At 33.2% G+C, this 14,977-nt stretch overlaps 1 protein-coding gene and 1 pseudogene across 16 annotated transcripts in view; both read right to left on the minus strand.

Moving 5' to 3' along the window:
* BIRC6 (baculoviral IAP repeat containing 6) overlaps positions 1–14,977 on the minus strand; it is a 228,904-nt gene that overhangs the window by 119,599 nt on the left and 94,328 nt on the right. For 13 of the 16 annotated variants that reach the window (XR_005987661.1, XM_041754078.1, XM_041754087.1 and 10 more), the window contains 9 exons: positions 14,456–14,589; positions 13,598–13,735; positions 11,935–12,062; positions 8,126–8,257; positions 6,894–7,109; positions 5,891–6,074; positions 5,476–5,631; positions 2,510–2,643; positions 1,722–1,875 (listed from right to left, as the gene is read on the minus strand). Coding sequence is in view for 15 of the 16 variants with exons in the window: in XM_041754078.1 (XP_041610012.1) it covers positions 1,722–1,875; positions 2,510–2,643; positions 5,476–5,631; positions 5,891–6,074; positions 6,894–7,109; positions 8,126–8,257; positions 11,935–12,062; positions 13,598–13,735; positions 14,456–14,589 (1,376 nt within the window). In the remaining variant the exon portion in view is untranslated. The remainder of the gene's footprint in view (positions 1–1,721; positions 1,876–2,509; positions 2,644–5,475; positions 5,632–5,890; positions 6,075–6,893; positions 7,110–8,125; positions 8,258–11,934; positions 12,063–13,597; positions 13,736–14,455; positions 14,590–14,977) is intronic. The other 3 variants (XM_041754089.1, XM_041754088.1, XM_041754081.1) reach the window with 1 other exon arrangement.
* Positions 2,660–5,454, minus strand: LOC121490420 (annotated as a pseudogene).

Below are 14,977 nucleotides of genomic sequence, written 5' to 3' on the forward strand. Positions count from 1 at the left end.
AACATTACTGTATGTTAGCTAACTAGAATTTGAATAAAAAAAAATTTAATTAAAAATAAAATGAGGCCTACAGGGTTAGATTACAGCCAGATATACTGACATGAACTAAAGGCATTCTAGATAAAAGGGCAAATACAGAAGCATAGATGCAAATGTGTGTAAATATACACCCACCCACCCACCGCCCCCACCCCACACACACATACACACATGCCCCAGATCTATCCACCAAGAGAGCACAGAAACAGCCACCAAAATGGAATTAAGTATACCTAGCACCCAAATCTTGGTTGCTTAATCACATTCTTCCACTAAAAGGTTTTGAAATACCCTTCTTGCGGAAGTAGTTAATTCCCAGTCTGGGGAAGGAAAAGGAAATGATTAGCCTGGGGCATCTTGTCCTGCCAGGAAATAAGGAAGTGCTTAAATAAAGATGAGAACGTATCAAAAAGATAGATAAGCTAAAGGAGAAGAACCCACTGGTCAAATCTGGTATAATTTGAACATCAAAATAAATCATGAAAACACTGTGAATATACTTAATGCCATGGAACTGTATACTTAAAAATGATTAAAATGGTAAACTTTATGTTATTTATATTTTACCTTAATAAAAACTTAGCAACAAATAAATAACAACAAATTATGACCCACTGAATTAAACAGGAAGCCATGAGTCTATTTAAAAATAAATAGACTAATTAAAAAAAAAAATACTTTCCAAGGACCACTCCCAAATCCACAAATTTTTTTTGTGTGTGTGGGAAAAGCGTAACTTTACAATGGACTGGCAGACTGCTCCTTAAATCAAATCACCAGTCATTGAACAAATTTAAACCATAAGCCAACTAACATGCAATATAAAAATCTGAGCATTACACTTCAGATACTTCTGGAAACAAAACATGACCTCAATCTAATCATGAGGAAATAGTACATAAACACAAATTTTGAGGGACATTTTACAAAATAACTGGCCTGTAATCTTCAAAAGCATTAAGGTCATGAAAGTGAACTCTGAAGAATTGTTCCAGGCTGAATGAGACTGAAGAGCCAGGACAATTAAATGCAAGGCACCATTTTGCTTTGCGTAAAGGAGATTATTTAAACACAATTGCTAAAACCTGAATGAGGAGTGTTAGTACTAATGTTAATTTCCTAATTTTGATGGAATGTGCTTCCTGACTGCTTACCTAGAAAAATGTCCTGATCTGTGCAAAAACCAAATAAAAATAAAACAAAAATAAATAAGATTAGCAAAAATAAACAAACAAATAAGATTATCAACTTACTCCCAATGGTTCAGGATAATAGATGCTGTTTCATTAAATTTGCAACTTTTCAGTAAAGGCATAATTGTTTCAAAATATAACAAAAGATTTTTATTTAAAAAAAAATCTGATATATTCTACATGACTAAAACAGTACAAAAATAGTATTCAGTGTGGTTTCAATCTGTTTACAAATAAAATATAAGTTTATTATTAATAAAAAATAAAAGAAAGCACAATTAATTAAAATCACTGGCAATCCCACACACCTCACAAATACATTTTGCTAGGTGTTACTTTGAGAAACAAAGGATGCCCCATAAATGGAAGCTCCTTCAAACTGACTGACACCGAAATACATAGCTTTGTCATTCTGATGGCACACGTGGGAAACTAAACCCTCTCAGCATACACTCAGGCTCCGTCTCTTAAAATATAACACACACTTACCCTGAGATACAGAAACACTAACTGTCTGTGATCCATTCTTCTCTGTGTTTGCAGGTGGCTTTGCTACAGGAATTCCAAGACCTCCAATGTAAGGGTTGTAATTGTAGGTGCCATAATCAGCACCCCAATAATCATACCATGTACTGCTTATTGGCTTAAAAGAGGGAAAAAAATGTGGTTTATTTTTACCTCTTCACTAAAAGTGACATTATTTACACTTTCTAAACTCAAATAAGGCTACAAAATAAATATTCCCTTATGCTTTAAATCACCAAAACATACTTATGATCTTAATGATCTACAAGAATAGTTCCATAATATTCTCTTCATTTTATACCAAAATTTAAAAATACTTTAGAAGTTGACAGATAATTAGCATCCTTAACAAGAAAACTCATAAACAAAAAGAAGCAATATAAAATATTAAGGGTAGCTCTACTTTAGAAAATGAAGCTAACACAGAAGTAGAATCTGAAATAAACTGAGCTTAGGTGAGCTTAAATGCTGCTTGAAATTTAGTAATCTGCTAAACTTCCCCATGCCTATTATGGGTTCTTACTAATATATAAGACAATAATAGTGGCTACATTAATAAAAGGGTACAAGTATCCCCTATTCTATTGATATTTTAAAAAACTGCTATAGGACCTATTTGCAAATTAATGAATTTTGAGAACAATGACTAATGGACTGCATTTAGTGATAAATATGTATACTTTCCTGTTTTAAATGATTAAACCCAAAGTATAAAATGAAATATTTTAATTGCAAAGAATAGCATATCATACCTTAAAAACTTTGGCTGCAAGAGGATCTTTTTCCAAATCAATATCTAAAGGATCAATGTCAACTTCCATTAGATCTTGAAGTAGCTCAAGATCAATTTCTTTATCTTTTTCCAAAGAAGTAAGAGGAGGTGCACCTTCAAATAATTCAAAATGATTTTATTGAGAGAACATGTAACATAAAATTTAACCAATATATTACTTTTAATTACAGAGAAAGTTATTTTACTTGTATGTAACATGTTTCTACTGATAAAAAAATCTCTAAATTTTTGTACAATTAAACAATAGTTAAGTATACAAATGTATCACTCTAGAACATGCAATTAAAAACAGAATGCAGTAATATTTGACTTCCTAGGAAAAAAGACCATGGAATTAGCCTTTGTTGAATCAGGCTGCATAAACTTTGTTACTAAAAATAATCATTAACCATTTCTAGAATGGATATTACTCATCTTATTACCTACCTCTAATACATAAGGCACTATGTTACATCAAATATTTCAGAAAATGATACCCAGTATTAAAGTGAAAAGCAAAGCAAATTTAGGTTCTATGATTGCTATTCACCTTTTTTTTTCTTCCCTTAGATAAGTTTTTATTCAAAATAAGCTGTCCAAAATGATTTGACAATTATAGAATAAACAAATGTAAGCTTTTATGCAGCAGGCTTTTTTTTCATTGGTAGGTTTCTTTTCTTCAGGCTTCTTCATAGCTGCTGGTTTCTTAGTAGCTGCAGCCTTTGTTTTCCCCATAAAAGATTTCTTCTGCTTCTTCACATCCTTCACAGTAACAACTAACAGTCTTCTTTCCCTTCTTCCCTATTACAGGCTTCTTGCCTGGAACCTCTTTCTCATTTGATTTGGCTTCTGAGGCTGCTGCTGCCTGAACCATTCACAGCTTGTGACTTGGCGTCAGACGAAGAATGGTGTTCTGGCTTATGGCCTTTGCAGTGGAGTTTAGCTTCAACAGGCTCCTCAGGGTTTTCGGTGGATTTTTCTTCAGGATCCTGCAATGAATCTTCTTGCATGGTGCTCGAGGGCTCTTTGGATCTCTGGGCTTTTCAAGATTCTACCAGGGTTTGTATTAAGCATCCTGTGCAAGGGAAGGTTGTAGTTACTCTTGAGAGGCAGTCTAATGCCAAGTGCCACACAGATCTTCTAACTTGCAGAAAGTCCTTTCGGTACAAATGCAGAAATGTCACATGCTCAGTTTGCTTACATTAAGTAAAATAATTCCAGGGATGGTCCTGAAGGCTTTGAAGATACTGCTGTCCTCTTTATAGATGATACAGAGTCCCCCTGTGCTGGATACAACAACGGTTTCTCATTTTGTTCCTGTTCTTACCAGTTCTCACTCACTGAAAATCATCAACCTTTTTGATATCATTCTAGGCTTTAAGTTTTTTAAGAAGCAAAAATGTCTCCTTGGTCTTCCTGTAGCCTTCAATTTTATATTCAACAACCAAAAGAAGTTCAGGAACCTCCTCAATATGATGACCTTTAGACATGACCAGAGCTAGTAAGGTCAAGGCACCCTGGGCAGAGCAGATGGTATATAGCTTCTATGTTGTGTTCACTATCCAGTGCCAACAATGTCAGGTTTTGTTTGGTGTAAACATGCAGGCCCCACAATACATGTTTCTAAAAAATGCTGGGCAGAACTGTGAGTCCCACTGCCTCAAACTCTGGGAATTTGAGCTCTGCTAGTACCCCAAGACTCAGCACTGGTTTGATGACTTATTAATTCACTGCCAGCTATCTATTGTTTTTACATAAGGTGATATGAACAAAGTTCACAATATCATGTCAAATGGGACCCTTCAACACAGCAGGCAAAGTAACATTTTGTCAGATGATTCCCAATTTTCAGAGTATACAGATATCAGTGGATGAGCACACACTATCACAGGGTAGGAAAGGGTCATGCTCCTCTCAACCCTGCAGCTCCTAGAGGAAAAGCTGTTAATATCTTATTTTCCTATTCTGAATTAGAAATTAGAAATTGTTTTGTTCTCAGATTTCTCAAAGTTCTTAACCAGACTTGTATGCCTTACAATAAATCTTACTTTCCCATCCTTCTTACCCTCTTATCCAACCAACATTTATAGAACGCCTAACACATGCCAGCCTATACTAGGGTTTGAGTATGTGAGGATTAATAAAACGAATTTCTGCTCTCCAATAAATTAATCAAAGTCCAGAGGTGAGGATACACTACAGAAATTAAATCAACTACAGCATGATGATTGCTATTCAAGACTATCTAGTGTGGAAGGCAGCACCAAAGGTAGTCTCCAACACTGCTGGGGGTGGTGGTGGAAAAAGCTTCTTGGAGGAGAGCAAGCTTTATGCAAATCTTAGGTAAGAAGTTCATCTTGCAAACAAGAGAAGGAAGTCTATTCCAGATAAGGGAAAATCAGGTAAAAAGAATAAACTTATGAGAGAACCTAAAACTGAAAAATGACAAACTGGTGAAATGACCACAGCCCCTGCAACATACATGTTAGTAACTAAAATATACTCTTCAAAAAGTAAGGAGAAAAGGACTGTACATGCTAAGATACACATACAGTTTTTAAAAAGGCAAAAAATGAAGAAAGAAAAGAGAAAGTACCCTGAAAAGTCTGGATCTTAAAGAATAAGAGACTTTAACTTTGCTATCTTCACCAATGTGTATCTTTAACTGTTTTCTAGATTACATTTTCTTAAATACAGCCAAATCTCAACCACAGCAAAATAATTAGGACATTATGAAAGGAGAGCATTTTATTACAACAAGCATTCATTCAGAGCATCAAACCAAAACATATTTAGCTAATATGGTTACTAAGGCCAAAGTCCTAAGACAAAAATATGAAAATTAATTATCTACATCACTAAAATTCTTAATTCTGAAATACATTTTCATTTAAAAGAAAAAGAGTGCTGAGGCTATCTTACATAAAACATAATTTAAGGATGTACCCGTTATATCATGTGTCAAAGGTTCATCTATAGTTTCTAGCAACTGAACTGAAGACTGCTGCAGGGAATCATCAGAGTCACCGGCTGTTGCAGCTACATCATCACTTACTGCTCCCTCCTCCATGGCTTCTGCAGCTACCGGAGCCAGCAACTCTCCTGTACAAAAGAAGATAGTCTTAATTGTTTTAATAATTTATTAACAGACCTCCAAAACATATTGAAATCTATTTTTCTTCCAGTATAGAGAATGACAGCATATATGCTCCATCAACTGTAATTCTAAATGGTTGCTACTGTTGTAACGTTAAATAGACCTATTACACTTTGAGGGGTTACAGTTTCTTTTAAACGTTACTTATTTAAGCTATGACAAGCTAATTTGGACATACCCTACGAAAAATAAATCCAGACAAACCTGCTAATATATCCTGTAGCATACAAGTTAAGGAATACTGAGCCCAAGCACCACCCCAAGATATATCTCCTCTATTGAAGTCAGTTCCAACCAAAAGTAATAGTAGTCTTTCCAGTTGAGGTTCATTCACAATCTCACACAGATGTATAGTTGGCCTTGTGGCATTTGCAATGCGTGCAAGAACCTGCAATAGATTTCACAAAATTATAGCAATTACATATGTTTTCTCCAAAAACAAACTATTGGAATAATAGTTGATGAGATATGTTTTTGGTGTCAAAATAATAACTTGAGATGAAACACAAAGAAATGTATTTTCATGAGCAAATATTAAAATCTCATTAAATATGGTAGAATAGTGGGGCCACCTGAATGGTTTTGTCAGTTAAATGTCTGACTCGTGATTTTGGCTCAGATTACAATCTCATGGGCCTGGTTATGAGATCAGCCCACTTGAGGCTCCATGTTAAGTGGGAAGTCTGCTTGAGCTTCTCTCCCTCTGCCCCTTCCCGTACTTACACGCAAGCACTCTCTTTCTAAAATAAATAAAATCTTTAAAAAAAAATTCTTGGTAGAATAAAAATACTTTTTTATAAATAATGAATATGCTACAAGAAAGCCTTCAGGGAATTAAAGTCCCTTCACTACCATAATTTGACACTTATTTGCATATTTCCTATTTTAATTAATAGAAAAAAGGTAGGTTGGAGATAGACCCACCTTATATACATTTCAAATCTAGATTTAGTTTTAACTAGGTTAAAATATAAATCATGTCTCCTAAGAAATCAAACTCCTAAGATATAAAAAAAAAAAAAAAATTTTAAGTCTTTCAAGGCACAATAAAAAACCATATAAAAGACTTATATAAAGAAAAACCATTAAAAGCACTATTATTACTCTTAATAAAAAAAAACAATTAAATACATTAAAAAGAATACATTCTTTCTATTTCTTACCCTCTAAGTCTGTAATTATATGTTATGCCTATTAGTTTACTTACCTTACAAACAAACAGTAAGAGATCTGCATGACATGTAAAATCCATGGAGAGGAGAAATAGAATAAGTTTCTGCACAACTGAAATACAACGTTCATGGGCTAGGGTAAATGGAAGTGGTTCTATCTCTGGACTTTCTTTTGTCGTTGTAACTTCTGTGTCTAAATTAGAACGGGACCATTCTGCTGTCCGACGTAACCGAATTAAATCTTTGAAGTGCTACAGAGAGAAATTGACAATATTTAAATCAGTAAATAATGTTTATTGAATGAAAATTCCTCTTCAGTATAAATTTATTTTTTTTAAAGATTTTATTTTTTTTATTCACGAGAGACACACAGAGAGAGAGGCAGAAACACAGGCAGAGGGAGAAGCAGACTCCATGCTGGGAGCCCGACATGGGACTCAATCCCGGGTCTCCAGGATCACACTCTGGGCTGAAGGCGGCGCTAAACCGCTGAGCCACCCGGGCTGCCCCAGTATAAATTTATTTATGGAATGAAAATATTCACTTAGAAAATTCACAACTTCTAAAGAACAAAATTTTAGATAAACCATAAGATTCAAAATAAAATTATTAAAAGCTATACTGAGCAATATATCTAAAGTCCTGTTGAGAGTAAGGTATAGGATACATAATAGAATTTCAGAAAAATGAAATTGCTAGATTAGGTCAAATCTAACATCTTGAATAAAAATTATCAAAACATCTTAAACATAATTCATAAAGGTGGATGATAAAGAAATTTATGTAATGTAACATTAAGTATAGACTATTAAGTTGTCTCAAAATCTGATGGAATAACTATAACTTCATATGTATAGGAACACAATAAACAAAACTGGCTGCTGTATGTGTTATTCCTCTCCCACTTAAAAAAGACATTAAGTTATATTTTAAAATTTATTTGAAAATCGATGGACTTAATTTTCACTTAGAAAGAACACATTAAGAAAACTACATTTGCTTGAATCTTTTATCTTCAATTTATTGGCACACAATCCACTGAAAGGAAGCACACTAGAAACATACTAGAAGTCCACATTTATCATCTATTTCCTTGAGTTAAAAGCTACATTCCCCCCAAAAAAGGGTTTAGAATAAAACTTTCTGTTGATAAGCAAAACAAAATTTTAAGTTTATTAATTATTAAAGATATTAAATACTCAATTAAAAATATTAAAAGTGAAAGTGACTTTCCCAAAATACTTGCATTAAGAAGCATAGATCATACCTTTGAAGTAGCCTGCTTTAGTTTTGCTTGCTCTACCAGAAGTTTATATGATGATCCTTTGTTACTTTGTATTTTTTCTTTTTCCATCTGTTCCACCAAAGCTTTCTGTTTAGCTTTTAATAGGTTAAGTTGCTTAAAAAATTTTTTAAAAAAAGAAAGGAATGTTAATCTTTTCAACCTACATTAAGCTAACTTAGGTTAAGCTACTTAACAGTGTTAAAAATGACAAAGTAAATTATTATATACTCCAGTTTTCATACAACCAACTAATGGAATAAATACTTCTCTGAAAGATTTAGTTTTAACTGTGTTGCTGGTAAGTCATTTCCAAATCTTGACTGATCTCTACAAATTACAATTAAGACTTAATTCCTCACCCATGGGAAATGCAAATAAGTGGAAGACTTTCTTATGTAAACCATTAATGAGACTGGTAGATATATTTTGTAGAAAAATTAAGTATTTTTAAATATATGGGGGAAATATTTTTATTGCACAGTACTCTTACTTTTTTTATGACAATCTCCTGCGAGTAGTACATTTTTTAGAATGTCTATGTTCTTCATTAATTAAAAATTTTATTTTATTATTATTTTTTTAAATTTTTATTTATGATAGTCACACACAGAGAGAAAGAGAGAGGCAGAGACACAGGCAGAGGGAGAAGCAGGCTCCATGCACCGGGAGCCCGACGTGGGATTCAATCCCAGATCTCCAGGATGGCGCCCTGGGCCAAAGGCAGGTGCTAAACCGCTGCGCCACCCAGGGATCCCTAAAAATTTTATTAAGATAACTATAGATACGTAGTTATAACAAATAAGATAGATCTCATGTACACATTACCTAATTTCCTCCAATGACAGCATTTTGTAAAACTATAATACCACAATATGGGGAAATTCACCAATTTTATTCAGATTTCTGAATTCAGATTTCTCCAGACATACCCTTTTGAGGGTATGTCTCTGTTTGTGTATTAATTCAACCTATGTATTGACACATGAACCACCACTATACGTGCAGTCCTTTTATATTGCCTATCCAAGTCCCTCCTATCCCATTTATCCAATCCCTAGCCCTTGGCAACCACTAGTCAGTAGCAATGAATCAAAACAAAGAGAAAATGATGTCTGCACAGGAGGACCTTAAAAATCCACTGAATGACTTAACCACATCCCTGTATAAGGCAGAACATTATCCTAAACAGAAAATCCCTATAAAGTAAAACCCAGGATTATAAATGAATGATTTAATTAAGAACTTAAACTATTTCTTTGAAGAATATTCCTTATTTTCTATTTTTGATAGATATTTTTGTTATGAGAAAAATTAACATAAAGAAATATTCACTTGGCTATAATTTCCATATATGAAGAAACATGTATCTTAAATTAAAAACAGCATGCACATTTACTAATCAACACATGTGTAAGAACTGCTACCAATCAGTATTTTTAGAAAACTGTTCTAGGAGTGCCTGGGTGGCTCAGTTGGTTAAGCATCTACCTTTGGCTCAGATTATAATTTCAGGAGGCCCTCGGATCAAGCCCCTGGCTGGAATCCCTGCTCCAACATGAGAGCCTGTTGGAAAGGCTGCTTCTCCCTTGCCCTCTGCTGCTCCCCCTATCTCAAATAAATAAATAGAATCTAAAAAAATTAATTAATTTAAAAAGAAAATAATTCTAAGAGTTCTATGAAAAACACATGGCACTTAAAAAATACAATTTTTAATTTATTTCAAAACTACCACAATCTTAATCAGAAACAAGATCCTTCTGCAAATGACAGTAAAACCATCAAAATCAAAGAAGTAACACTGATACAACACTACTACCAATTATGCCTCACATCCCACTTTAAGTTTTGCCATTGTCACAATAATGTCCTTCAAGGTGAAGACTTAAAATAATATTTCACTAAGAAAAATCTATCGGGTTTTACTCTATGTTCCATCTTCATATCTTAAATACAGCAAACAAACATATTCAATAAAATTAGCTAAATTTGAAAGGATGAAAATTATTACCACCTAAAATTGGTTCAGAGTTAAAAAGGAAAAAAAAAAAAAGAGTTGAGGGAAAAGCTGAAAAGTTTAAGATCATTTTTCCTGCCAAAGATCAAAGTTACCTCACAGTTGAAAAACTTGTAAGCAAAAATAAGTAATTTACTGCTAAGCCCATGTTTTTTAAAAAGCCTAAAGCTTTCACAAACTTGCCAGATCCTAAGGACTTTCATATAAACTCTCACTACAGTTTAAATCAATTATACAAATATTTATTGAAAAACAAACTAGGCTCCATAGTTCGTATGAAGGATATAGTATTTAACCTTGTATATACCATAAGAGAAAGACCCTTTTAAAAAAGTAGAAATAATAAAGTACTGTCTCATAAGAATTGATGTCAGCTATAAATTCACCTCTACACAGTAAAATGCTTATCAAACAAATTTTATGAAAATTCCCCCTACACTTTCTAGGAGGGATCATGGGACTAGTTGAAAAAATATATGCACAGGTGTCCTACAATAAAACCCACATTCTAATACATGACCTTCTGTGAAAGAAAGAGAGTATGTACATACAAATGTTTGCACGATAAGCAGAAAGACAAAAAATGTGTATTTGTATTTCAAAAAGAAAAAACCAACACTAAAGGGTTCATCAACAGGAAAATGGATACAGATTCTGGAACACTCATGGAACAGTGGTCAAGAATAAAAAAAAAAGAACCACGGATATACTCAATATGGATGAATCTCAAAAATATCACTTTGAGCAAAAAAGCCAGGTATAACATTCTGCATGACTCCTAACAACAGTTTAAGAAATCATTTACTCACAGCAAAATGCATGAATTTCACGTTAACAAAATAAAAGAATCCTCCCAAAATTTATGATGAATACAATAAAAGAAAAAATATAGAACACATGGGAATATATTGAATAGGGTACTATTCTAATTTCAAAATCAGAGAAGACCTCTTTGAGGAAGTTAATATAAACTAATGCCTAGTAAGTTATCTAAGCAAAAGGGTAAACTATGTGGTGTGGTGTGGGGGGTAGGGAAACTCACCACATACAAAAATTATATATGAGAAAACTGGGATTGGTGTTTCATAAATTCAAATTCAATCTGGCTAGACCAAAATTCAAACCTGAAAGTTATAGAGAGGGACCCCGTGGTAGATGCCCTAAAGCCATCTTAAGGACTTTTGACTGTCAAGCATGGGCCAACTGGAAGCTATTAAAAATTTGAGAAAGAAATGGTAGGATAAGACAAATCATAAGAGACTCTTAATCATAGGAAACAAAGTGAGGGTTGCTGGAGGGGAGAAGGGTAGGAAGATAGGGTAACTAGGTAATGGACATTAAAAAGGGCACACGATATAATGAGCACTGGGTATTATAGAAGACGGATGAATCACTGAATTCTACCTCTGAAACTAATAATACGTTATATGTTAATTAATTGAATTTAAATGTAAAAATGTTTATAAAAAGGATAAGGTTTGACTGTGACAAAATAGAGAAAGACACCTTTTGACTAGACAAAGAAAAATTATGGCCTCTCACTTAGAATGGTAGTGAGATGGGAAGAGGTAGACACTTTAAAGATCTCACCAAAAATCCAGAAACTACAAATTGTTGCCATCTTACTAATAAGGAAGCTCAGTCTCAAGATTGTCAAACAACTTCCCTAAGTACCTCATGAAATATAATACCTAAGATCTGATAACAAGTCTGTCTTATGCAACCTCAAAAGCAATGTTCTCGAACATTAAAATTTAAAAGACATATTGAAAATTACCTGTTTATGATGAACTAGCTGCTTTCTAATTTTTCGGGAATACAATCTATCAAGGCTACTGCTGCCTTTGGAAGACCTATTTATGCTCTGAGTGTGCAGATTATTGTTAATAAAACTCCACTGGTTACCTATAAAAGCAAGAAAAGGTTTTATTAGTAACTCTATTAAATATGATTTTAAAAATACCTTCTAAACCCAGAAAATACGAATTTGTAAATGTGCCAATCATGACAAAGCAGCTTTAAAGAAAATTAGACATTATAAACTGTTAGTAATATCTAACCCTATTAAGCTAATCTAGACCCTAAATGACTTCAAGATCGGAGCTTTCTCTGTCTCCAATGTTTTAAGATAACAGCTATCTTTCTCCAGTTGTTTAAGATTAATCTTTGTACAATATAGCTCTAATGTAACTCAATTCGAACAATTTGTTAACAAATGGTTCACTAATGCCTATGTCAAACCCATGCTTTTGTGTAAGGACATAAAAACAGGATATTCAATAATCTGACTTAATGCAAAAATAAGTTTAAAAAATCATGCTGTGAAACTCTACTTTCTCTCACTTTAAAAAATATGTCTGGACTTAGTATCATTCTTCTGCTCAACATCACATTTGCCCCATCTCCAGTTACTTGTTCATGTCTGCTTAACCTAAAGACATCTTTTCCTATTCTCTACTATCCATTTCTTAAATCAATTCAAATTCTTCAAAACCTACAAAAAATGTCTTCCATCAATGTGTTTCCACAGTAACTGAATGATATAAATAAAAACTATGACTTCCAAAACCGTAATATTCCAACTTTGTTTTGTAGTTATATGTGTAATTGTATAGAGGTATCTATATCCTTTAAATGAGTAAGCTGACCCACAGATTCTAAATATTTAAGATACGTTCCCTCTATACGGAAAAATTCCCCACTCTCTTCCCAAATATAACATGCACCCTAAACAACTGATGGATGTGTCTATAAAATGCCTCAAGGGACGACCTTTCTTAATGTTAGAATACTGACAATGTGTAAAATTCAAAATTTATAGCAATTAAGGACTATATTTAGATATAAGATATAGCTATTTCAAAACCTTTATAAAAGTGTTGTTAGCTTGGAAGAAAGGAAGAAAATAATTTGTCTTGCAGTCGGACTTCCTTTAATTCTTAAATATTTCTACATCTCATGTTTATGGAGAAAGACTGAAACTCAAAAAAATAAAATCTGAGAATCTCCATATTTACGCATAAAAGCCCTTTATAATTAGAACTATATGATAAATATAATGACACACTATAATAAAATAAAGAACTCTTCACAGATTTCCTATTCATAAATTCATTTATATGTATGGTATTAGAAAGTATTTAAATGAGCATGGAGAAAAACCTCATGAAAGACATGGTTGCATTTATTTATTTATTTATTTGGTTTTGTTTTGTTTTTTGTTTTTAAATGGTTGCATTTAGACACTAAAAAGTCATAAGGGGCTTGTCCATAAAATCCTTCAAAAATAAATTCTATCCTTAAAACAGATTCCTGGTAAATTTAATTCATATTTTACATAAATTACATACAGCTGGAACTTCCAGGCCAATAGCCAGTTCTGGAACAACTGCGTAGTCACTCAAAATCCCCACCAACAGATTATTATAAACTTCTGATACCTGTCAGAAACCTCTCCCTGTCTTTACCATTCAGAGGCTTCTTTGCAGCTGCTGCTTCATCTTCAACAGTGGCCACATAATCCAGCAACCTGGACACCAGCATGACGACCCAACTGATCATGGGAATATCTAATACTCCTATACAAAGATGACAGCAGAAAAAATAACCAGATGACTCTAAGAGTTCTAATAAGGTCTTGAGAAGATAATTATGAGATAAAGCATTTTATAAATTCAAGATTACCTTATCACTACTAACATTAATATTTATTTATAATTAGCTTCAAAATTGGGACCTATGGCCACCAACTGAGTCACACATTGAACCTAATGGAAGACAAATATTTTATGGTATGAAAATAGATTCTTGAATACAGGTTGAATCCAAGAGATAATAATTTATAAACCAGGAAGCAAGGCATAAGGTCCTATTCTCAGACTTCTAGGTAACTCAATTTAAAAATCTCTCAACTTTCCATAGTTTTCAACTAAGTTCTAAAGTTTTTGTTCCAATAACAATTTCTTTACTCAGATGAAACCCATTATGAATGACCAGAAAAGTAACTGTGTCTAAAATTGAGATTTGAGAGTCTGATTTTAGTTATGAAAGTTCCCCTCCCAAAAAATGCATAATAGTTTCCAAGTTCAAAACTCAAATAATGAAAAGGTAATAGATTTATAAAGCAGTAACCATGACAGTCAATCACGAGTGTCTACATTCTAAAAACTCTACAGCATAAAAATATTAACAAAACTTGCAGCAATTAATATTAAAAATACTTCACACTAGTTATTTTATAAAAACAATATTTAAGTAAATCTTATATTTATACTAAAGAAAACCACTTTAAATAATACCTTCAGTTCTCCTATGCATGGGTAACTGTGGCTGAAGAGGTGACAATAAATTATCCAAAAGATTAAGCAAGCTTTCTAATACTCCACTATTACTAAGTGATCTTTGACCAATGCAGGAAAGTAGCATGAAGACCCTAAAAGAGATGGAAATAAAATACCATTATGAATCAATTTGCTCATTTAAAAAAAATTCACATTGAAATTTATTTTTTTTTCAAGATTTTATTTATTTATTCATGAGAGACACAAAGAGAGGCAGAGACATAGGCAGATGGAGAAGCATGCTCCCTTCAGGGAACCCAATGTGGGACTTGATCCGAGGACTCCATAATCACAACTTGCGCTGAGGGCAGATGCTCAACCACTGAGCCACCCAGGGGTCCTCACACTGAAATTTAATAGACAAATGACAGGGTATGTGGTTCTTAGCATGATTTATTATCTGGAGCTATGATGCTAAAATTAGCTCTTTTCAAACTCTTTCTTATATTTCCTAACTATATCCATAAAAAGTCCAGAAAA

This window comes from Vulpes lagopus, chromosome 5 (genome assembly GCF_018345385.1).
Source record: "Vulpes lagopus strain Blue_001 chromosome 5, ASM1834538v1, whole genome shotgun sequence".
In the NCBI taxonomy this organism is placed as follows: domain Eukaryota; kingdom Metazoa; phylum Chordata; class Mammalia; order Carnivora; family Canidae; genus Vulpes; species Vulpes lagopus.